The 22267-nt window shown below is 34.4% G+C and overlaps 4 protein-coding genes and 1 pseudogene across 4 annotated transcripts; all 5 read left to right on the top strand.

Annotated features, from left to right (window-relative positions):
- Positions 1–1225: 1225 nt before the first annotated feature.
- Positions 1226–4712, top strand: LOC125577092 (annotated as a pseudogene).
- Positions 4713–4969: 257 nt separating this feature from the next.
- Positions 4970–7918, top strand: LOC106379585 (pollen receptor-like kinase 4). Its single transcript, XM_013819510.3, has 3 exons — positions 4970–5858; positions 6008–6658; positions 7222–7918. Exons 1-3 carry the CDS (start codon positions 5144–5146, stop codon positions 7875–7877), a joined length of 2022 nt encoding a protein of 673 aa, XP_013674964.2. The 5' UTR covers positions 4970–5143; the 3' UTR covers positions 7878–7918.
- Positions 7919–10942: 3024 nt separating this feature from the next.
- On the top strand, positions 10943–13247 carry LOC125577088 (vacuolar-processing enzyme delta-isozyme-like). Its single transcript, XM_048737830.1, has 8 exons — positions 10943–11299; positions 11408–11572; positions 11658–11814; positions 11902–11987; positions 12083–12285; positions 12387–12630; positions 12715–12921; positions 12996–13247. The coding sequence occupies exons 1-8, from the start codon at positions 11126–11128 to the stop codon at positions 13131–13133; spliced, it is 1374 nt and encodes a 457-aa protein (XP_048593787.1). The 5' UTR covers positions 10943–11125; the 3' UTR covers positions 13134–13247.
- Positions 13248–17419: 4172 nt separating this feature from the next.
- On the top strand, positions 17420–19368 carry LOC125577090 (vacuolar-processing enzyme delta-isozyme-like). The gene is made up of 4 exons (XM_048737833.1): positions 17420–18380; positions 18485–18526; positions 18609–18815; positions 18899–19368. Exons 1-4 carry the CDS (start codon positions 18090–18092, stop codon positions 19034–19036), a joined length of 678 nt encoding a protein of 225 aa, XP_048593790.1. The 5' UTR covers positions 17420–18089; the 3' UTR covers positions 19037–19368.
- Positions 19237–21735, top strand: LOC125577751 (pollen receptor-like kinase 4). Its single transcript, XM_048739490.1, has 3 exons — positions 19237–19240; positions 20243–20878; positions 21404–21735. Exons 1-3 carry the CDS (start codon positions 19237–19239, stop codon positions 21733–21735), a joined length of 972 nt encoding a protein of 323 aa, XP_048595447.1.
- The last annotated feature ends 532 nt before the right edge of the window (positions 21736–22267 follow it).

Below are 22267 nucleotides of genomic sequence, written 5' to 3'. Positions count from 1 at the left end.
GGTAAACTCCTAATCAATAAATTTAATCATATTGTGATGATATATTTGGTAAGGTTATTTATTTATAATTTTAACTTATTAAATAAATATTATATGAAAAATGTAATAGACATTACATTTTTCATTCTACATATTTTTAATTAATGCATAAATTTTAAATTATAATAACAAAAATATTTAATAATAGGAAACCGGTGCTGCCTATTTATAATATTGATCGGATTCAAAGTGAGGTGTTAGGTTTTAGGAAAAACTTAGGGAGAAAGTTGGAGGATCTTTTCTTTAAAATCAAATCTTTCTATATTTTAAGATTAGTTTTGGAAAATTCAGTTACCATGTCAAACAGTTAAAATATTTTTCTGCATGTTACTCAAGTTGGGGGATTTTCTTTTTATTTGATTTGATTTCGTAAATCTCTCAGTAAATGGGATTTAAAACGACTTAATGGGCTTAAAAACGAAAATGTAAGTAGCAAATTTGTTGGGCTTTTCATTTTTAAAAAAACATTTAAAACAATTGAAAAAAACAATTGAAAAAAGAAATGGAATGTTTTGTAATTAATAGGAAAATTCAGGGGTATATTCATAAGAAGTATTCTGCTTTAATAGTATAGATTAAGTGGACACGATATCATGGACAATGTGTTGTGGATGGTGCAATTTAAAAGAATGTGTTGTGGACGGTGCAATTTGAAAGAATGAGTTATGGATGGTGAGTATGTGGAAGTTTAAGTTGGTTCGTATAAGTGTGTGGACAAGGGAGGTGTGGACAGGGAGAATTGGGGATAGAAGAGTTGTGGACAAGGGATGTGTGTACATTGATGCCTTTGACAAAGGCATGAACGGAAGGACTCTGGAGGACATGTTTGTGGAGTTGAACAGCATATTTGAAGACCTGTACATGCCCAATGTTCAAATGATTTGTTGATTTGTTATTTTTGCTGTTTTTTTGTTTCTACAATAATGGCAAAATCGTAAATATAGTTATCTTCTTCTTCGAAATTGTGTTTACTTCGCCTGCAATACTTTCATGGATGACCATAAAATATTGTCACAATACATCAAAATATCACGTTTTTCATATTGTTTTTGAGTTAAATTGATAGATCTATTCGGTTACATTTGATTTTAAGCACTAAATCTGAAAAACATTTTAAAAACCCGTTTTTTTTGCCAAATCTGGCCATATCGAAACGCTTACCCACCGTGGAAAGCTCTGCATAATCTCATGTCCCAGATGCATTTTGAAACTCGATACTAAAGCCAATCTGACCACAACAAGACAAACCTTGCATGTCTTGAACTCGAAGAACAAAATGATGACAGCGGCGGTGTGATTCGGAAGTCTGCGTTATGCGGCGTGTTCTAAAGGTGAACCCAAATTCAGCGAAAGAGCGGGTGTGAAGAACGATTTGTGAAAGGGGATCTAGGGTTTTTGAAAATCACCGCAAGAGGAACTTCGTGAGAAGCTGTGAATTTTAGATTTGAAATTAGGGTAGGGAATTGATAAAAATGGGTTTGGTACAGAAATTAAACCAGTATCGATAGAACCAATATGATGGTTTGGTTTGTTCATGTTTTTTTATGGGAAGAAGGCATATATGACTTTCACTTGCTTAGAAGTATGTCACATGTTGAAAGTGTCTTGGAATGAAATTCCAAAGTGGTAAAGTGTCTCAGAGAGTAAAAAACTCATATAGATATCATCGATTTGATCACGAGTGTCAACTTCTAATCTGACTCATATTTATTTTTAAAACAAAGTGCTAGCTGTCCATTATTGGGACCCTATATTATTCAATGATTCTTGATTATGTCTCATCTACCTCTTTAACGTTTGGGAAACAATGGCAGCTATGGTCTTCATTGACTTCCAGAACTGCTTCATCCTGACCCTCCTCTGCTTCCTCTCACTACTCTGCTACTCTCTCTTCTTCAGGAAACCAAAGAACTCACCAGGACATGATCTGCCTCCGAGCCCTCCGTCTCTTCCTATCATCGGCCATCTTCACCTTCTCCTCTCTACTACAACCCACAAGTCTCTTCAGAAACTCTCCTCCAAGTATGGACCACTCCTCCTCATCCGGATCTTCAATGCCCCCATCATTCTCGTCTCCTCTGCCTCTGTGGCCTACGAGATCTTCAAGTCCCACGACGTGAACGTCTCCACTCGCGCTCTTGCTGCCATCGATGAGTCCCTCGTGTTTGGATCTTATGGCATCATCAATGCTCCCTATGGAGATTACTGGAAGTTCATGAAGAAGCTCATCGCCACCAAGTTGCTCAGACCACAATCACTCGAGAGGTCACTAGGTATCCGTGCTGAAGAGATTCAGCGGTTTTACAGAAGTCTTCTCGAGAAGGCAAGGAAGAATGAGGGCGTTGAGATCAGTAAAGAAGCGATGAAGCTCATAAACAACACATTGTGCAGAATGAGCATGGGAAGGAGTTTTTCAGAGGAGAACGGTGAGGCGGAGAAGGTTAGGGGCTTGGTGGGAGAATCATATGCCTTGACGAAGAAGATGTTCCTAGCAGCTTTGCTGCGGAGACCGCTCAAGAAACTTCGAATCCCGTTGTTCAAGAAGGAGATAATGAGTGTTTCCGACAGACTTGATGAGCTGCTAGAGAGGATTATTGTGGAGCACACAGAGAAACTAGACGAGAAGCAACAAGACAAGGATATGATGGACGTGTTGTTGGCAGCTTATGGAGACGAAGAGGCAGAGTATAAGATCACTATGAATCAAATCAAAGCGTTTTTCGTGGTAAATTTTATTCATTATATCGATTTCATTTGAGGATCCATATATATAATAATTCTAAATCTTCTCATTTCAGGAGCTTTTTGTTGGAGCAACTGATACCTCTGTGCAAACAACTCAATGGACAATGGCTGAGATCCTTGATAATCCTAACGTTCTTGAGAGGCTGAGAGAGGAAATTGATTCCGCTGTAGGGAGTTCAAGGTTGATTCAAGAAACTGATTTACCAAACCTTCCTTACTTGCAAGCGGTGGTTAAGGAAGGGTTAAGACTACACCCGCCTGGCCCTCTCCTGGTAAGGACGTTCCAAGAAAGATGTGAGATCAAAGGGTACTACATACCAGAGAAGACAACACTTGTTATAAATGCTTATGCTGTGATGAGGGATCCTGATTCTTGGGAAGATCCTGGCGAGTTTAAGCCTGAGAGGTTTCTAAGTCCTAAAGAAGACGAGAAAGAGCTAGCATTTAAGTACCTTCCTTTTGGCAGCGGAAGGAGAGGATGTCCTGGAGGAAATCTATCTCAAATATTTGTAGGAACCGCGGTAGGAGTGATGGTGCAATGCTTTGAATGGAAAATAGAAGGAGGTAAGGTCAATATGGAAGAGTCTTTTGAAGGAATGAACCTAAGCATGGTGCATCCGCTTAAGTGTGTTCCGGTTGCTAGGCCACAAGCTTTTTCTTTTACTTGTAATCTGTAATCTCTAGGTTCTCAGCTCATGAGACTCCAGTACGTCAAGAACATATAAAAGTTTGCTATCATATGTATCAGTTGATTTTCTTCCAAGACATTCCATAAGACCATAACATTTGTCTTTACGCCTGTTGTATTTGGAAGTCTAATAATGAGATAAACAAAATTGATATGGCAAGAAAAAGTAAGGCATCATCATTCTCCGGTATAGGTGTTGAGAAACTCCGCGAGATAAATTCAAAGAAATCAAAAGAAAAGAGAAGAACCATAAATAAATATTCATTTAAATATATTTATCGATTGTGTAAATGAACAATTTATGGAGTCAATTGTGGTAAGGGTCATTTTGGTGTATATTTATAGGAGACCAATCAATTAAGAATATAGCCATGGTTTAGGGATCGTGTCTTTTTACCCCGTAAATAACATTGAAGTTCTCTATAGCGCGTGAGCGTTTGTATGCTACCCACAACAACATATATCATTCTATTTATATTATCTATATAGAATAGGTATCTCAAACAGAAATTCAACAATAGAAAAAAATTTAATTTTCTTTATATTATTAACTTGTAGTGTTTAATGAAATAAACATAATGTCTAAATTCACAAAGGCAAAGTTAGTTCATCTGACGATATAATTTGTATATCTTCTAACTCCATCGCTCGGGTATAAGAAACACTTGTATCTTAGGGCGTGGTAGAGTTGAATGAAGGTTGTCATCGGGTAAGCAAAATCAAAAGCATAATGTGTAATTGGGTAAGCTAAATTTTATTTAATTGGAACCAATCTTTTGATCTTTTTAGATATAAGAAACTCACCAACAGAACCCACAACCACAGCTAGTAATGTATTCGATGTAAAAATAAAATATTCATTTCCATCTGGCAAGCAAATGCTAAAAAGGTCGAACCACCATACGTAGATGTCATTCCGGAGTTTTACAACGTATATATCTACCTCTGGTTTGAGGCTTAGCCTATATGAACCTTTGCTTGCCAGATGATGATGACTATTTTATTGGTGCATGCAAAAGCTGAGACTGGGCGGTTTGCAATGCAGAAGGTATTCATATCGTGTTTTCAAAAAAAAATTATCTGTGTACACAACATCTTTCACCATATTTTATGTGATCGTACTGCTTACACAAGAAACATGAAATATCATTTTAGTACTATCTCAAAGTATATGATCATGTTATAATTATTTTATGATTATAACATTGTTGTCAGAAGGGGAGAATCTTTCCTCTTTCTGGTTGTTTGAAAATAGCTCATATCACAATTCATGATTCTCAAAGTATCATTATATTTTATATCATATGAAGCTCTCCAATATATTCACAGATGCATACCAATAGTTGGTTAGAACAAACAAATGACAAATCACATTAACAAGGATTATATAACAAAAAACAAAGAAAAAATCCTATGGTCACCCTAAGATCTCTCTAAAACCTAAACAATCTTTAGACAACACGAAGGCAATCAAAAACAAGTTTTGCCAATTGACATAGTTGGGTTTTGTCTATTCTTGGTGAGGTTTTGTTCCCTATCTCTCTCTCTCTTCATACATTTTTTTTCTCTCTCTTTGTCTCCCAGAAAAGAAAAGAGAGAAAAAATCATTTTCTGCTCGAAAAAGAAGAATTTTCTTGTTGAAGAATCGATCAATAGCGTGTGTTAGCTGCAATGCTAACTTGGGAGAGCCAGGTTAGGCTTGCAAGCAACACCGCCTTGACGAAGAAACTAGCCTTCATCACATTCCTCATCATTGGGTTATGTCCAGCCATAATGGTCATGTCTCAGGAGCACAAGGTTGTGCCAGGCTCAGACGCAGATTCCCTCTTGAGATTCAAAGACACTTTAGCGAATGCTTCTGTCATTAGCAGTTGGGATCCTTCAACCGCGCCTTGTAAGCGAAAGTCATCAAACTGGTTCGGTGTTCTCTGCTTTGCCGGACATGTTTGGGGTCTACAACTTGAAGGAATGGGTTTAACCGGGAAGCTAGACCTTGAACCATTGACTCCTATCAAGGACCTAAGAACCTTAAGCTTCATGAACAACAATTTCGACGGTGCAATGCCATCTGTCAAGAAACTCGTCTCGTTGAAGTCATTGTACTTGTCTAACAACAGGTTTACAGGGGAGATACCCGCGGACGCGTTTGAAGGTATGCATCATTTGAAAAAGCTTTTGCTGGCGAACAACGCCTTTCGCGGGAACGTCCCTTCTTCTTTAGCTTCTTTGCCATTGCTTTTAGAGGTGAGGCTGAATGGGAACCAGTTCCAAGGGGCGATACCTGATTTTAAACAGAAAGATCTTAAGTTAGCTAGCTTCGAGAACAATGACCTCGAGGGACCTATACCCGAAAGCCTACGTAACATGGATCCTGGCTCTTTTGCAGGTAACTAAACAAACTTTTTAAGATCTACGCATGATTTTTTTTTAATGTTGAATAATTATGATATTACAAACTATGAAAAATATTACAATTTACACTGAGTTCTTGAATTTGAAGTGAAAATGATTGTTCTTATTTTTTTAACAACTCAGGGAACAAGGACTTGTGTGATCCTCCACTAAGCTCATGCTCAGGGGATTCATGGTTTTTTCTGGATCCTCCTTCTACTTCCACGGAGAAGAAGAGCAAGAGCAACTCTTTCTACACAATTGCAATCGTTTTGATTGTCATTGGTGTAATACTAGTGATCATCTCCTTTGTGGTTTGTGTCTTTCACACCAGAAAACAGAAGTGCTTGTCGGCTTATCCATCCGCGGGGCAAGACAGGACATATAAATACAGTTATGATCAACCCGCGGACACGGAGAGAGCCGCGGAGTCTGTTACTAGCTACACTACTAAGAGAGTAACAGTACCGGACCAGGACAAGCTCTTGTTTCTGCAAGAAGACATTCAGAGATTCGACCTTCAAGATCTTCTAAGAGCTTCTGCTGAAGTACTTGGGAGTGGATGCTTTGGTGCTTCTTACAAAGCCGGGATAAGTAGCGGCAAGACGCTGGTCGTGAAGAGGTATAAACATATGAACAACGTGGGAAGAGATGAGTTTCATGAGCATATAAGAAGGTTAGGGAAGCTGAGTCATCCGAATCTGTTACCTCTTGTGGCTTACTATTACCGTAGAGAAGAGAAGCTTTTGATCGCTGAGTTCATGCCTAACCGTAGCTTGGCAAGCCATCTTCACGGTAAGCTTACTTTTTGTCAATGATATTATTATAATAATAATTATTATTTTAATTATTAGTTTTAGAGCAATTTTCTCGAATAAATTTTTATAAGTTTTTGTGACAAAAATAGTCCTTAAAAAAACCAAAATAGTCTTTTTTATTTTGAAAATTTTAATTTTAATTTTTAATTTTTAAAATTTTGAACTCATCCCAAAATCCAAACCCTTAACTCTAACTCCTAAGTCTTAGATTAGTTAACACTAATGACAAAAAAAAATTAGTTAACACTAAGAGTATAAATGCATATTTACCATTCAATAAAACAAATTTTGGTCACTTTTCTTCTTAGGGGTATATTTTTGTGAAAATAAACTAAAAAAAATATCTAAGAGAATTTTTCTTATTTTTATTATTATTTTTATGCTTATTATTATTATTATTATTATTATTATTATTATTATTATTATTATTATTATTATTATTATTATTATTATTATTATTATTATTATTATCATCATCTTGTCAATGATAATAGTTACTTGACTAGGTTTTAACGTGATAAAACTGCTCTGTTGTTTCAGGGAACCATTCTGTGGATCAACCTGGATTGGATTGGCCGACAAGGCTAAAGATTATACAAGGAGTTGGTAAGGGTTTAGGTTACTTGTTCAAGGAGCTACCAACACTAACCATCCCTCACGGTCATCTCAAGTCATCAAACGTTGTACTTGACAAATCATTTGAGCCTCTCTTAACAGACTACGCGCTAAGACCAGTGATGAACTCAGAGCAATCTCATAACCTAATGATCGCTTATAAATCTCCAGAGTACAGCTTAAAGGGACATATAACCAAGAAGACCGACGTTTGGTGCCTCGGTGTCCTGATCTTGGAGCTTATAACCGGTAGGTTTCCTGAGAATTATCTAAGTAAAGGGTACGATGCTAACATGAGCCTTGTGACTTGGGTGAGTGACATGGTGAAAGAGAAGAAAACGAGTGACGTGTTTGACAAGGAAATGATTGGGAAGAAGAACTGTAAAGCAGAGATGCTGAGCCTGTTGAAAATAGGGTTGAGCTGTTGCGAAGAAGATGAAGAGAGGAGGATGGAGATGAGAGATGCTGTGGAGAAGATAGAGAGGTTAAGAGAGTCGGATATTGACTTGGAAGCTTCTACCAATGTCTTTGCTTCTCGGTTGATAGAAGATGATGACTTTGGTTTTGCGGTGAATCGATGATGAGTATGGTCAGTCTTATCAATGGAAAGAAGAGTTTGAAAAAAAAACAATTTGTTATGTTGATGTAAGAAAAACAATTTGTTACCTTTTCCAGCTTTATAAAATCAGTCACTCTCTCGTTCGTGTAAATTAGTTTGCATAGTTTCATTAAGTTTACTCATTTCTCCATATGATTATTATTATAACATTACAATAGTGTATCCTACACATAATACATGAATCTATGCGTGAGATTAGGACTTTTTTTTCAAGAAGAAGCTACAATAATGATCCATTATTGTTCTAATTTGGAGGTAATAGGAGTCCTTGAAAGTCCTAATTTAGGAATACCGCAGATTTTATATTGAAGCCATCCGAGAAAAGGCCAAGATTCTTGGAGAGCATGCTACTCTGTAATTGATGAAGTTCCAAAAGGGAAACGTGAAGAACAAGTATGTGAATTTAGGGTTAGTATCTGTAACAGTGGATAAAGATAAAGGAAGCCAACATGCTCTCAAATGAGCAGGTCATCATATTGTCTCCAAAGGACAAACTATCATCCTCCTCCATGTTCTCCAAGAACAAACGATAGTGCACCGTGATCTGAAACCAGGAAACATTTTGATTGACCCGAACAATCTAAGCAAAATCGCCAAACAAGTCCCTGAAGCTGCAGAGAACGTCTACTCCTTTGGTATCTTGCTTCTCGACCTGCTCACATCGAAAAGACCTACTGGTTTTGCTTACAACGTTGAGCAAGCGGTGGAGCAAGGGACATTCAAGGATATGTTAGACGACTCAGCAGTTCATAACTGGCCAGTGGAGGAAGCTTTAACTTTGGCAAAAGGTTGCGCTTAAATATGCACAGCTGAGAAGGAAAGACTGATCAGACCTAGGGAAAGTGGTTTTACCAGAGCTCATTAGACTGAGAGCTCTTGCAGATGCCAATATGGAGTGTATAATGTTCAACTATAGCAGAGGCCCATCACCAAATCATAGCTTTTTGTCTCTTTACCACCAGTTGAAAGTACTGAAAAATGCTGAGTGTTTAAACATTTTTGTTATATCCTCATTTTAAAATGAAAATATTTTTAAAGTATTACAGGATAAAATGAGTTAGTGTAACGTCAGATGGCTAGTATACACATTCAAGTACTTAGTTTTATTGGACACGAAGAAGAACTTTGGTGCATTATATATACTTTCCATAAATTAACTTTTAAAACATTAACATAAAATGAGCTAGTGTAAACTTGTTGTATCTATGCTAACTTTACTTTTGTTTTCGTTTTAGATGAAAACGACGAGGATTATAATCCTTGTATGTTGAAGGAAAGATGAACTGAGGCCATTCTTTTTTTTTGGGTGTAATGTATTCATATTGTTTATATTCGTAAGCAAAAAAAACTATAGGAAAGTATATGTTAGGTTTGGTAGTAATACCTCTGCAACACGTAAACTCTGTTTTGATATATACAAGACGAAATCTGGATCACACAAATCCTAATGCTAATCCTAGTTAGCTTCTAAATTAAGAGATACTCGTAATTATACATATACTCTAAAGCTATAATGTAAAATATCAAATCAAGATTGGCACTCAGTGATTTTATAACAAAAATAAAGTTTAAATTAATATAACAGTATTTATATCATAACTAAGAACTTTATTATCATTTTTTATTATTTTCCATAATAAAAATACAAATTATAAGTTTTAATCATTTTAAATTATGTGGACACAAATAATATATAACCAAATCAGTACGTATGACAGATCAACAAAAAAATAACACCAATCAAAATTTGTCACATTAGTAAAAACTCCACGTAAACTATCATGAATTTTTCGCCTAGGACTTGTGCTGCATGCATATATAAAGTTAATTATTATCTACATAGACAATAATACTAGCCACTGTAATTATTCAGACCAAAATACAATAAACTAATAAGAAGTCCAAAAAATTACAACCCACATTAGACCCAAAAAAACTATAGCCCACACCAAACCTTCTAAATACCAAAAAAAATACTAGTAATCTAATCAATTTTCAGTAACTACTTATATTATCTCCCTAAAGAAATGATTGCACTTCACAACGTTTTTGAAACAGTAACGTGCCGATTCTTCATTCTGTCTTCTTAATTCAATGATTTTGATGGCTAGTTCCTTTGTATTGATGACCTCTCTCTAAACCTATATAACAGATACCTTCTCAATTTTATCTTCAAAACAAAAATCCTCCCAGTGAACTTCAGAAATCCAAATATAGCCTCTAATACCATTTCCAATGGTTTACTCTATTTTTTACTCTAAAATAAAGTAACTCTATAATAGAGTTTGAGTTTGCTCTAATGGTACTCTATTTTAGAGTAGAAAATAAAGTGATGAACAAAAAAAACAAGTTATTCTATATTTGGAGTAAACCTATTTTTCACTATATTATAGAGTGAGAAATAGAGTCTTATTGGAGCATTTTTACTCTAAACTCTATTTTAGAGTGAAAAATAGAGTGTGGTTGGAGATGCCCTAAAGACCTATATGTATTGTTTATGCTAAATATGAATCTTGTTTTCAATTGATAGGATTTAAATTGGTGAATGAAAAAATATGTTGAAAAAAAAGAGAATCAACCAGTTAATGGTATATTGAAGATGGTTCAATTATCGCTGTCAGTGAACGGCCATTAGTGTATGCACTTGATTATAGCTCTTTTGAGCTCTTGCTTTAAGAGGAAAACTATAATAATCACAAAGTCTAATAATCTGTTCAAGATAAGAATTTGTTTTTGATATATTACATTATCTTTCTTAAAATAAAAAGAGAGTTAAACTGTTAGATATGTCAAAACTATTTGTATAATTGATCTTCAAATGATGGCAAAAATGATCTTCAAATATTGAAAATAAGAAAGATATATTTCAAACAAAACAACCAAAAATAAAGCCAACATAATATTATGTACTCATTTCATCATTTTCGATATGCAGATAATAAATTCCAATACAGATAATTTATATCCACGCGGTAACAAGGAAAAAAGAAACAAGCTAGGAAACAAAAGCAAATTATTAACATTTCAAGGCAATTATTTCAATATCACGCTAAGTGCTTAAGCGTACGTGTCAACGTCATGCGTTACTTTTTGCGTTCACATACTCAAACTCTAATATGCAAACAAGTATTTTGACCAATGGAATCGTCTATATAAACGAGACATACAGCATTCAAGAACAATTACAGAGAGAAAAACACAGTTCTGACAATGTCTTTTCTTGGCCATTTTCAAATTTTTCTTTTTCTTTATGCTTTGCTTCTTCTCTCAGCACAATCTCGCAAAACCGAACATGATACAGAATCTAGTGACGATGGTGCAGAAGGACAACGATGGGCGGTTCTAGTGGCTGGTTCTAAAGAATATGAAAACTATAGGCATCAGGTTTTGCTTCTTTTTTTTTTTATAAAAAGTCATTAGCATAAGATAAGAAGTGGTCTTAGCTAGGAGATTTCTATGAACTAATTATCTACTGTTGTTTTGATTTAACAGGCTGAAATATGCCATGCGTATCAGATACTGCGTAAAGGAGGTCTAAAAGATGAAAACATAATAGTGTTTATGTTTGATGACATTGCCTTAAATCCTAAGAATCCCAAGCGTGGAGTAATCATTAACAGACCCGGGGGAGAGGATGTTTATCAAGGAGTTCCTAAGGTTCTTATAAGTTCTTTTGTGCATTTGTATATGCTTATAAATGAAGCTACAAACTTAGATGTTGTTGATGTTTTTGGTTGAGCAGGACTACACGGGAGAAGCTGTGAATGTAGAGAACTTTTTAAATGTGATACTTGGAAACAAGAGTGGCGTCACAGGAGGAAGTGGAAAAGTTGTGAAAAGTGGTCCGAATGACAATATATTCATCTACTATGCTGACCATGGAGCTACAGGATTTATATGTACGTATTTTACCATCATTTCATATCTATGATAGATGTTTCTAGTGATATACTAATCCATGGTTTCTTGATGTTTATTATTCTCAGCGATGCCCACTGGTGAAGCACTCTATGCAGAAGATTTCATCAAAGTCTTGGAGAGGATGCACTTGCTAAAAAGATACAAGAAGATGGTATGCATTAATAACTCATGTAATTTCATTATCATCTCTCAAGTATTTTTCTATATACTGTTCTGCTCTTGAATTGTTGAAGTGTGTTATGTTAGGTGATATATATTGAAGCTTGTGAATCTGGAAGCATGTTTGAAGGGCTGTTAAAGACAAATCTCAATATATACGCAGTTACTGCTTCTAATGCAAAAGATAGCAGCTATGGCATCTACTGTGGTGATACATATCCTCCTTCTCCTCCTGAGTATAATGGTCTTTGTCTCGGCGACGAATTTAGTGTCTCTTGGCTTGAGGACAGGTAAAATTTTAAGAATCAAAATCTTTATGATTTGATTGTTCTTCAAGACATTAAGAATCACTTTTTCCTAAATGGTTCTATGTTTTTGATTTTGGGGGCAGCGAACTTCATGACATGAGAAAAGAGACTTTGAAGCAGCAATACCAAGTTGTAAAGAGAAGAACAAGATCTTCTCATGTCTGCCGTTTTGGATCAGAGGAGCTTCTTAAAGACTATCTCGTCTCTTACATTGGAACCAATCCTGAAAACAAAAACTTCAGTCTAGCTTCATTGACTGCCTCACAAATCTCTAACCTAAGCTTGGTCAATACACGTGAGATACCTCTGTTATATCTCCAGAAGAAGGTGAAGTCCTGACTGATCATTCAAGATTGCAAAATAAACAAATGATGTGTGTTTTTTTTTATGTCTTACTTGTTTATGTCTCAGATTCAAAACGCTCCTGTGAGGTCACCTGAAAGACAAGAAGCTCAGAAGAATCTGCTTGACGAAATGAATCATAGGAAACAAATCGATCAGAACATTATAGAGATTCTGAGAGTTTCACTTAACCAAACCAATGTCCTAGATCTCTTGACTTCCACAAGAACAACAGGACAATCTCTTGTAGATGATTGGGACTGTTTCAAGACTCTGGTAACAAACGCAACTCAAATCTTGTTACTTATATTACACGTAACAACAAGTATATATCGAATAAAACATGGCAGGTTAAGAGTTTCAAGAATCAGTGTGGAGCAAAGATGGAATACGGTATGAAGTATGCAGGAGCACTTGCAAATATTTGCAATATGGGAGTCGATGTGAAGCAACATGTATCAGCTATTGAACAAGCTTGTGCCCATTAAATTGTATGAAAAAAAAGTAATGTGATCGACTTATAAGTTATAAATAAGAAAGTTATTATTGCATAATATTTTGATTGTGTGGTCTTGTGACAAGAAAAAAATATAAGTGTTCTTGAACAATTCTCTTCCATAGAGGTTGTGTTTCTCCTCAGCTGCACAGGCAAGGAAACAAAACACAGACCTTTTTTTGGTAACACAAAATGTATTGTAAGAGAGAATCAAGGAACAAAAAACAATGTCATGTTCCTTAATGGTATCGATAACAATCCCTAGGCCTTCAATTCTTTCACCCTTTCTTGGCTCACAAGACACAGCAGCATACACGTCTGCTTCCATCGAACACTCAGCTATGAGCTTACGGATCAATCTGCACGCTTCGTATGTTTCTCCTGATATATCTCTTGCGTTTGTGGTGGCAACGGAAATGACTTTGCTTGTTCACTTTGGCGTGGATGAACTTCCTGGATAAGAAGACATTGAGCAAGAAAGGCCTCATGTACATACATGTCTGTTCTTTGCTTCTATGACTTCCTGTTGGGCCTCTTTTCGCTGCTTTGCCACGTGATCTTTGAGTCCATGCAGCTTGCACAAAAAGACTCCTAAACAATGCATTAAAAACTGGATCTTTAAAATACCCAAGAGATAAAGAAACAAGCTTTGAAGAGATTCACTCTCATCTCAAGCATCAGTAGATTGTGAGACATAAATTGAGAAAGCCCACATTTTTTTTATTCACATCCAAGGGCAACATACAAACAAGAACACACGCTAAGCTACAAAAACAGAACATCACAGCAATTACGAGAATGTACCCAGCGGTTGTGTAGTACAGACGACGCAATAAGAAGGGTTTACCTTTTTGACGATGGGAGATGATATTATAATGGAGGAGTGTTAGAAACGTTGAGAAAGTTAAAATGATTCTGTTATTATTCAGTTACACAAGAACCGGTTCCCGGATAAATGCCCGGTTAACACTAAACCAACTATACAGTTATATCAACTCTAGTATGGAGCCGGTTTCGATGGAGAATTTGGGAAATCAAGATTTCCATGAAACTGAAGAGCTCAGTTTGCTGGAACGAGTTGGCCGAGACAGACTCGTGTCGAAGGGGACGAGTGAGAAAGTTGATGAGACCAAGCAAGACATCTTCCTCGAGCGGTAATGAGAGTTAGTGAGACAGTAACTCTGATCGGATAAGGCGCGGCTCTCGATTCAATTCACCGTCTCGTGTTACGCTTTTCGGTTTACAATTCTAAAACCTTAAACCGGACCAGCTGATTAAACCCTCATAAATACTGGTGAAACAAGTCAAACCGCCAACCTCCAAATACCGGTTACGACTTGCTGCACACCAAGAAAACCAAAGCATAAACAATAAAGCTCAAATTTTCTGAAATGCTTTTTTTTAATATCTAAATCATAATCTGAATTTTTTTTCTTTCTTTTATATTTAAATTATAATTGTGTGTTTAGTGGGTCTTTACCTGGAGATATGACAAAAGCTGTTCTTCTCCACTTGAAACAATAAGGTCTGCATACTCCACACTTGTTATATTTCCACAAAAATGAAAAGGTTAGATATTCTTACAAAAAACAAAAAGACTAGAAAGAAGACATTCTTTAACCCAAATGGATTTTATATGTATTTACTATATCATAGATATTGCTACTGTTACTTGAAGGCTAAACCACATCATCACATTTAAATAGTTTTGAGTTTTGGTGAATGTGGTGGCTTGGCTTTTTGCCCCATGAGATGTTTTTCTTTGTTTGGGCACTTGGGGAGGGTTTTCATTCCAGTGAGATGTAAGAAGCCGAGTTCTATTTGTTAAGGCTAAACAATCCGCTATGTTCTTCTCAGTCATAATGAAAGAGGAAATCAATTTTAACCACAAATTATGTTCACGCTTCCATTCATAGATACAAGCACATATGTACATAAGCATTTTCAAATATATATTGTATGGATCTAAATCTAGCACTGTCCAAATTTGCAAACCTCCTAACCTTCTATTCCTTCTTCCGAGGTTTCAATCCAAAAGTTCATAACCTCAGAGCACAAACTTAACTGTTCAGTTTTTGGTTTTCGAATCTACATTGTTTTGTTTATGTGTTATAATGATATGTTCTAACTATTAACTAATAATATGTGTATGGAAGAATCGATTTCCAACCCATTATTCAACTAGTATTCTATATTACCTAGGTTAGGTTACACGTTCTGCCTTTTTCATCTATTTTGTTTTAAAAATCACAAAAATATGAAATATTTCATATAGTGTCTAATATCTTTCCTAAATATACTCCAAAACCACCACCCAAAATATCGCATGGTATCTATTGTATCTCATTAATTTAATTTTGAGAAAAAGTGAAATAAAAAAAAATTTGTTGTTAGAACCCACCACCCATACTAATTTCATAAGGCATTTAACCACCAGGACACAAGATTCTTGGTACTGTATATGTCACACGGCTTAAAATAATATAGAGTCAGCAGGCTTCGAACAATAATATTAGGCAACATAACAATTAATCAATCAAAGGACGCAAGATCTTTTATATATGTTGCTTCTCTGTTTCTCCAAGCAAAAGTTTGCCTGAATTCAGTTACAAAAAAAAAAAAAAAATTTGCTTGAATTATATAACAACCATGCATGTGTACTCATATTACGATCCACTGTTTCTCTGTCTCTCTTTGTGCATCTGAATTTCCTTGTGAAGAAATTATCGGCTAAAAATCAAGATATATCGTATAAAAACCTTATGTAGATCACAACAATTACGATTACGATTACGATTTCATTACGTTATAGTTATTCTTAAAATATCATAAGAGTGTGTGACTTTGTTTTAATTGTTCAGTAAGCTATTGATCAAATGAAAAATGGATCTTAAAACATCTACTAGCAACATTTGCAACCAAAAATCTGAGAAACTCTTCTTTGCAACGAGTAATCAGCTTGCATTGCAAGGTCCATCTCCATGTCTTCGCCCGTGACAGTTGTAATGAGAAGAATAAAAGCAGCTCCAATGAAAATATACTAAAAAATATCTAAGACTTAAAATGTAACTAAAATAAATGAAAATTTTAAATTTAAATCAAAAGCTTAACAACTGTTCCTCTGCACCCATCTTATTAGAACCCTTGGCAAATGACACAGGTCATTTTATAATTGACCATATTTTTTGTCAATAAAATAAAATCACCTACTCTTTATACTTTATATGATATTAAAAATATTTTTATATATTTTTATAAATCTTAAAATAAAATATCTATCTAACAAGATTCATTATTCATAGTTTAAATTGAAATGATTGAAGTTTAATATAATAGTATATTAAGTTTTTAATTAATGTAATAGTACTAAAACTAAAAAAATATATATTAAGATTCCATATGTTAAAAAAATTGTATAGATTTATTTTAGTTTAAGATAAGTTTATATTATTGACATACTTAGTGAGTATCTCACCAATAAGATTGCTCTAACAGCTCTTGTGTTCCACCAATGCTGACTGAACCATCCTTCAAGAACACCGTAATGGTGAGTCACATCTTCTTCTTTTTTTCAGCCAACACATTACCTTCAACAACAACCAGAGAAGAGTAAGCTTCAACAAAGTAGCAGCAGATTATTTATTAGACTAGAATATGATTTTAAATACCAACTAGATCTCGATCCGCGCAACCGCGCGGATTTTTGTTTTCATTTATTTTTATATAAATATTTTATTTTTAATTTAAAATTGGTATATATTATAATATATATGTGTCTATCAATTTTTAAAACATAATAAGTTTACGGTGTATTTTTTCATTGAATAGATTGTTTCAAACTTTCACATGTATTTGTATCTTCTTCTATATATATATTTTCGGATTATTATTTCATTGTTAAAATCGTAACTATATATACACATTAGTAAAATATTGTTTTATTGTCATATTCAAAGATATTGTAACATTTCACAAATTTAGAAAGTTTCTTAAAAATTAAACTTTTCGCTTCATAGATTTATATTATCGAGTAAATAATTAAACATTTAATTTTTGTTTAATTTTTAAAATAAACTATATAGTTTAAAGTTTATTTTCATTGGTTTAAGGTAGTAAAGATTAATCGTTGTTAGATAATATAATTTTGTTATTAAAAAAAAATCTTTATAATTTTAAAAGTTAACATCGACAAATAATTAACATATGGAGGTATAATATTACAACATTAAATTATATCTATTCAATTTATACTATCTATAAATCAAATGAATCATCTATTGTTTAAATCCAATTATTCATAGCCTATTAAAAAATTTTGGTATGCCTAAAATTTAAATGATAAGCTTAGAGATTAAATGTAACATGACTTTTTAGGAATATGTCTATTAGGTCCATTTTAAAAAAAAATCACACATGAACCAAGGTTATGACTTCTGTTTTAATATATAAGATTATGATCATGTAGACAATCAAAACACCAATGTTGTCAAAAAGAAGATCTGTTTTGAGGCAAAACCCTTCCAGGGTTGCCAAAAGAGTTACCCATTAGACCACCATAAGAACGACTTTTCCTAATCTTAGTACACTTAAAGCAAGACATCAATCGATGCATCGGTCAAAAAAGCCATGAAAACCGTGCCACTAAATGAAGCTCCATTGAACTCATTGTAAGCAACTTTGTCTCCTTGAAATTTTGGCACTAATGGAGATGGTCTAACAGATGGTCTAAAAGAGCAGCAACTTCGTCAGACAAGGAAGAACTCCTCATTGATTTATAGGAAAAAAGTTGCCATCATACAAATCAATTTATATATATATATATCCTATTTATCCAATTATCTCAAAAAAGAAGCTAGCAAACAAAAGCAATAACATTAATACGCAAATTTAAATACTACGTTGACATCAGCAGTTAACATTATGAGTTACTTTTTGTGGGTTTAATATTATGAGTTACTTTTTGCATCCACAGACTCAAACTTTAATACGCAAACGACTCAAAGAAATTTTCTATATAAACGAGTTATATACTACGGTATTCAAGAACATCAACCGCAAGAGAAAAAAAAAACAGTTCTTTAGAAGTCTTATTACGACAATGTCTTTTCTTGGTCATTTACAAGTTCTTGTTTTTCTTTATGCTCTGCTTCTTTTCTCAGCAGAATCTCGCAAAACCCAACTATTTGATACAGAATCTAGCGCTGATGATGGTGCTGAACACGAAAACTACGGGGATAAGGTCTATTGATTTTTCGTGTATAAGAAGTTCTAACCATAAGAAGGAAAGAAAGTGGTCCCAGGGAGATTATATGAACTAAATCTATTGTTTCTTTGCTTTCGCAGGTCGATGCGCGAGATATCCCTCTGTTATATCTCGAGACGAAGGTGAAGTCCTAATCTTTCAAGATTGAAACATAAACGAAAGATGTGTCTGTTTTTGATGTTTCACTATATATTTATCTCTCAGATTCAAAACGCTCCTGTGGGGTCACCTCAAAGACAAGAAGCTCAGAAGAATCTGCTTGAGGAAATAAATCACAGGAAACAAATCGATCAGAACATTATAGAGATTCTTAGACTTTCACTCAAAAAAACCGATGTCTTAGATCTCTTAACTTCCACAAGAACAACAGGACAACCTGTTGTAGATGATTGGGACTGCTACAAGACTCTGGTAACAACCCCTTATCAATTATTGTTACTTGTGTTCCACTTAAAGACCCTTAAAACAAATATATACTGAATAAAACATCACAGGTTAAAAGTTTCAAGAATCAATGTGGAGCAAAGATGGAATACGATATGAAGTATGCAGGAGCACTTGCCAATATCTGCAATATGGGAGTGGATGTGAAGAAAAGTGTTGCAGCTATTGAAGAAGCTTGTGCCCATTAAATTATATGCAAAAAATAATATTGTGATCGCCTTATAAATATGAAAGTTATTGCATAACATTTGATTGTGTGGAGATGGTTGATGCCTATTTTACTTGATAACGCGAAAGTCTTGGTCTTAAATTGGATTCATAGTATAATAACCTCGTACCAATTCTAGTTTCAAAAATTCACGCGAAAGTCTTGGTCTTAAATTGGAGAATGAGTAAGTGATCGGATAAGGCTCGGCGGCACTCGAGTCAACATCTCGTATTCACGTGTTATGCTTTACGGTTTACAGTTCTACAACCTTGAACCGGAGCAGCTGATTAAATCCTCATATATACTGGTGAACGGGACAAACCGCCAGTCCCAAAATATCGGTTACGACTTTTGCTGCAGACCAAAAACCCAAAGGATAAACCCTGAAGTTTAAATTTTTTGTTGCCATAAATGTTACGTAACATTCATTTTTGCAGAGAATGTTCAGTCGAAGCTAGAATTTGATCAGTACTTCCATTGAGTGTTTTTTTTTTCATTTTTAATGGATTAAATTAAGAATGATTATGTTATTTTACTATTATATGGTTTTATCAACCCATATTGTAATTAAAATGTTTTGCAAAATAAATAATAATATATCTCATCGGTCATTTGATAAATTTTGTGATTGTCATTTATCATTCTACATAATTTAAGTATAATATTTTATTTTATATTTGAATTAAAAAAATTAAATTATTATTATCGTTAATATAATTAATTTTATATAATTTTAGTTTTTGCTTATCAATTAAAGCTAAATTAATTTTAGTCTCTAATTATATTTTATGATAATTATAATTGAATTAATTAATTTTCTGCAATAAAATTTTCAAAGATTCTGAAAAGTTTTTATTAGAGTTTATAGTGATTGAACCGGTGGTATGTTAAGTAAACCGGTATAGAAAGGAGTATAAATACATGTATACGGTGTAAAATACAGATAAGAGAATACAATACATTTTCTTTCGATTATTATTATTATTATTATTATTATTATTATTATTATTATTATTATTATTATTATTATTATTATTATTATTATTATTATTTTTATTATTATTTTTATGCTTATTATTATTATTATTATTATTATTATTATTATTATTATTATTATCATCATCTTGTCAATGATAATAGTTACTTGACTAGGTTTTAACGTGATAAAACTGCTCTGTTGTTTCAGGGAACCATTCTGTGGATCAACCTGGATTGGATTGGCCGACAAGGCTAAAGATTATACAAGGAGTTGGTAAGGGTTTAGGTTACTTGTTCAAGGAGCTACCAACACTAACCATCCCTCACGGTCATCTCAAGTCATCAAACGTTGTACTTGACAAATCATTTGAGCCTCTCTTAACAGACTACGCGCTAAGACCAGTGATGAACTCAGAGCAATCTCATAACCTAATGATCGCTTATAAATCTCCAGAGTACAGCTTAAAGGGACATATAACCAAGAAGACCGACGTTTGGTGCCTCGGTGTCCTGATCTTGGAGCTTATAACCGGTAGGTTTCCTGAGAATTATCTAAGTAAAGGGTACGATGCTAACATGAGCCTTGTGACTTGGGTGAGTGACATGGTGAAAGAGAAGAAAACGAGTGACGTGTTTGACAAGGAAATGATTGGGAAGAAGAACTGTAAAGCAGAGATGCTGAGCCTGTTGAAAATAGGGTTGAGCTGTTGCGAAGAAGATGAAGAGAGGAGGATGGAGATGAGAGATGCTGTGGAGAAGATAGAGAGGTTAAGAGAGTCGGATATTGACTTGGAAGCTTCTACCAATGTCTTTGCTTCTCGGTTGATAGAAGATGATGACTTTGGTTTTGCGGTGAATCGATGATGAGTATGGTCAGTCTTATCAATGGAAAGAAGAGTTTGAAAAAAAAACAATTTGTTATGTTGATGTAAGAAAAACAATTTGTTAACTTTTCCAGCTTTATAAAATCAGTCACTCTCTCGTTCGTGTAAATTAGTTTGCATAGTTTCATTAAGTTTACTCATTTCTCCATATGATTATTATTATAACATTACAATAGTGTATCCTACACATAATACATGAATCTATGCGTGAGATTAGGACTTTTTTTTCAAGAAGAAGCTACAATAATGATCCATTATTGTTCTAATTTGGAGGTAATAGGAGTCCTTGAAAGTCCTAATTTAGGAATACCGCAGATTTTATATTGAAGCCATCCGAGAAAAGGCCAAGATTCTTGGAGAGCATGCTACTCTGTAATTGATGAAGTTCCAAAAGGGAAACGTGAAGAACAAGTATGTGAATTTAGGGTTAGTATCTGTAACAGTGGATAAAGATAAAGGAAGCCAACATGCTCTCAAATGAGCAGGTCATCATATTGTCTCCAAAGGACAAACTATCATCCTCCTCCATGTTCTCCAAGAACAAACGATAGTGCACCGTGATCTGAAACCAGGAAACATTTTGATTGACCCGAACAATCTAAGCAAAATCGCCAAACAAGTCCCTGAAGCTGCAGAGAACGTCTACTCCTTTGGTATCTTGCTTCTCGACCTGCTCACATCGAAAAGACCTACTGGTTTTGCTTACAACGTTGAGCAAGCGGTGGAGCAAGGGACATTCAAGGATATGTTAGACGACTCAGCAGTTCATAACTGGCCAGTGGAGGAAGCTTTAACTTTGGCAAAAGGTTGCGCTTAAATATGCACAGCTGAGAAGGAAAGACTGATCAGACCTAGGGAAAGTGGTTTTACCAGAGCTCATTAGACTGAGAGCTCTTGCAGATGCCAATATGGAGTGTATAATGTTCAACTATAGCAGAGGCCCATCACCAAATCATAGCTTTTTGTCTCTTTACCACCAGTTGAAAGTACTGAAAAATGCTGAGTGTTTAAACATTTTTGTTATATCCTCATTTTAAAATGAAAATATTTTTAAAGTATTACAGGATAAAATGAGTTAGTGTAACGTCAGATGGCTAGTATACACATTCAAGTACTTAGTTTTATTGGACACGAAGAAGAACTTTGGTGCATTATATATACTTTCCATAAATTAACTTTTAAAACATTAACATAAAATGAGCTAGTGTAAACTTGTTGTATCTATGCTAACTTTACTTTTGTTTTCGTTTTAGATGAAAACGACGAGGATTATAATCCTTGTATGTTGAAGGAAAGATGAACTGAGGCCATTCTTTTTTTTTTGGGTGTAATGTATTCATATTGTTTAT

The sequence above is a fragment of the Brassica napus genome, chromosome A1, assembly GCF_020379485.1.
Source record: "Brassica napus cultivar Da-Ae chromosome A1, Da-Ae, whole genome shotgun sequence".
Taxonomy (NCBI): domain Eukaryota; kingdom Viridiplantae; phylum Streptophyta; class Magnoliopsida; order Brassicales; family Brassicaceae; genus Brassica; species Brassica napus.
Note: the sequence above shows the minus strand (reverse complement) of the source record. Positions and strands in the feature narration are given on the sequence as shown.

Coding starts and splice junctions, on each gene's coding strand:
- LOC106379585 (XM_013819510.3), top strand. CDS start 5,144: ATGCTAACTTGGGAGAGCCAGGTTAGGCTTGCAAGCAACACCGCCTTG. Junction 5,859..6,007: donor GGATCCTGGCTCTTTTGCAG/GTAACTAAACAA, acceptor TTAACAACTCAG/GGAACAAGGACTTGTGTGAT. Junction 6,659..7,221: donor CTTGGCAAGCCATCTTCACG/GTAAGCTTACTT, acceptor CTGTTGTTTCAG/GGAACCATTCTGTGGATCAA.
- LOC125577088 (XM_048737830.1), top strand. CDS start 11,126: ATGTCTTTTCTTGGCCATTTTCAAATTTTTCTTTTTCTTTATGCTTTG. Junction 11,815..11,901: donor TGGAGCTACAGGATTTATAT/GTACGTATTTTA, acceptor TATTATTCTCAG/CGATGCCCACTGGTGAAGCA. Junction 11,988..12,082: donor TAAAAAGATACAAGAAGATG/GTATGCATTAAT, acceptor GTGTTATGTTAG/GTGATATATATTGAAGCTTG.
- LOC125577090 (XM_048737833.1), top strand. CDS start 18,090: ATGAGTTACTTTTTGCATCCACAGACTCAAACTTTAATACGCAAACGA. Junction 18,527..18,608: donor TGTTATATCTCGAGACGAAG/GTGAAGTCCTAA, acceptor TTTATCTCTCAG/ATTCAAAACGCTCCTGTGGG. Junction 18,816..18,898: donor GGGACTGCTACAAGACTCTG/GTAACAACCCCT, acceptor AAAACATCACAG/GTTAAAAGTTTCAAGAATCA.
- LOC125577751 (XM_048739490.1), top strand. Junction 20,879..21,403: donor GATAGAAGATGATGACTTTG/GTTTTGCGGTGA, acceptor TCAAATGAGCAG/GTCATCATATTGTCTCCAAA.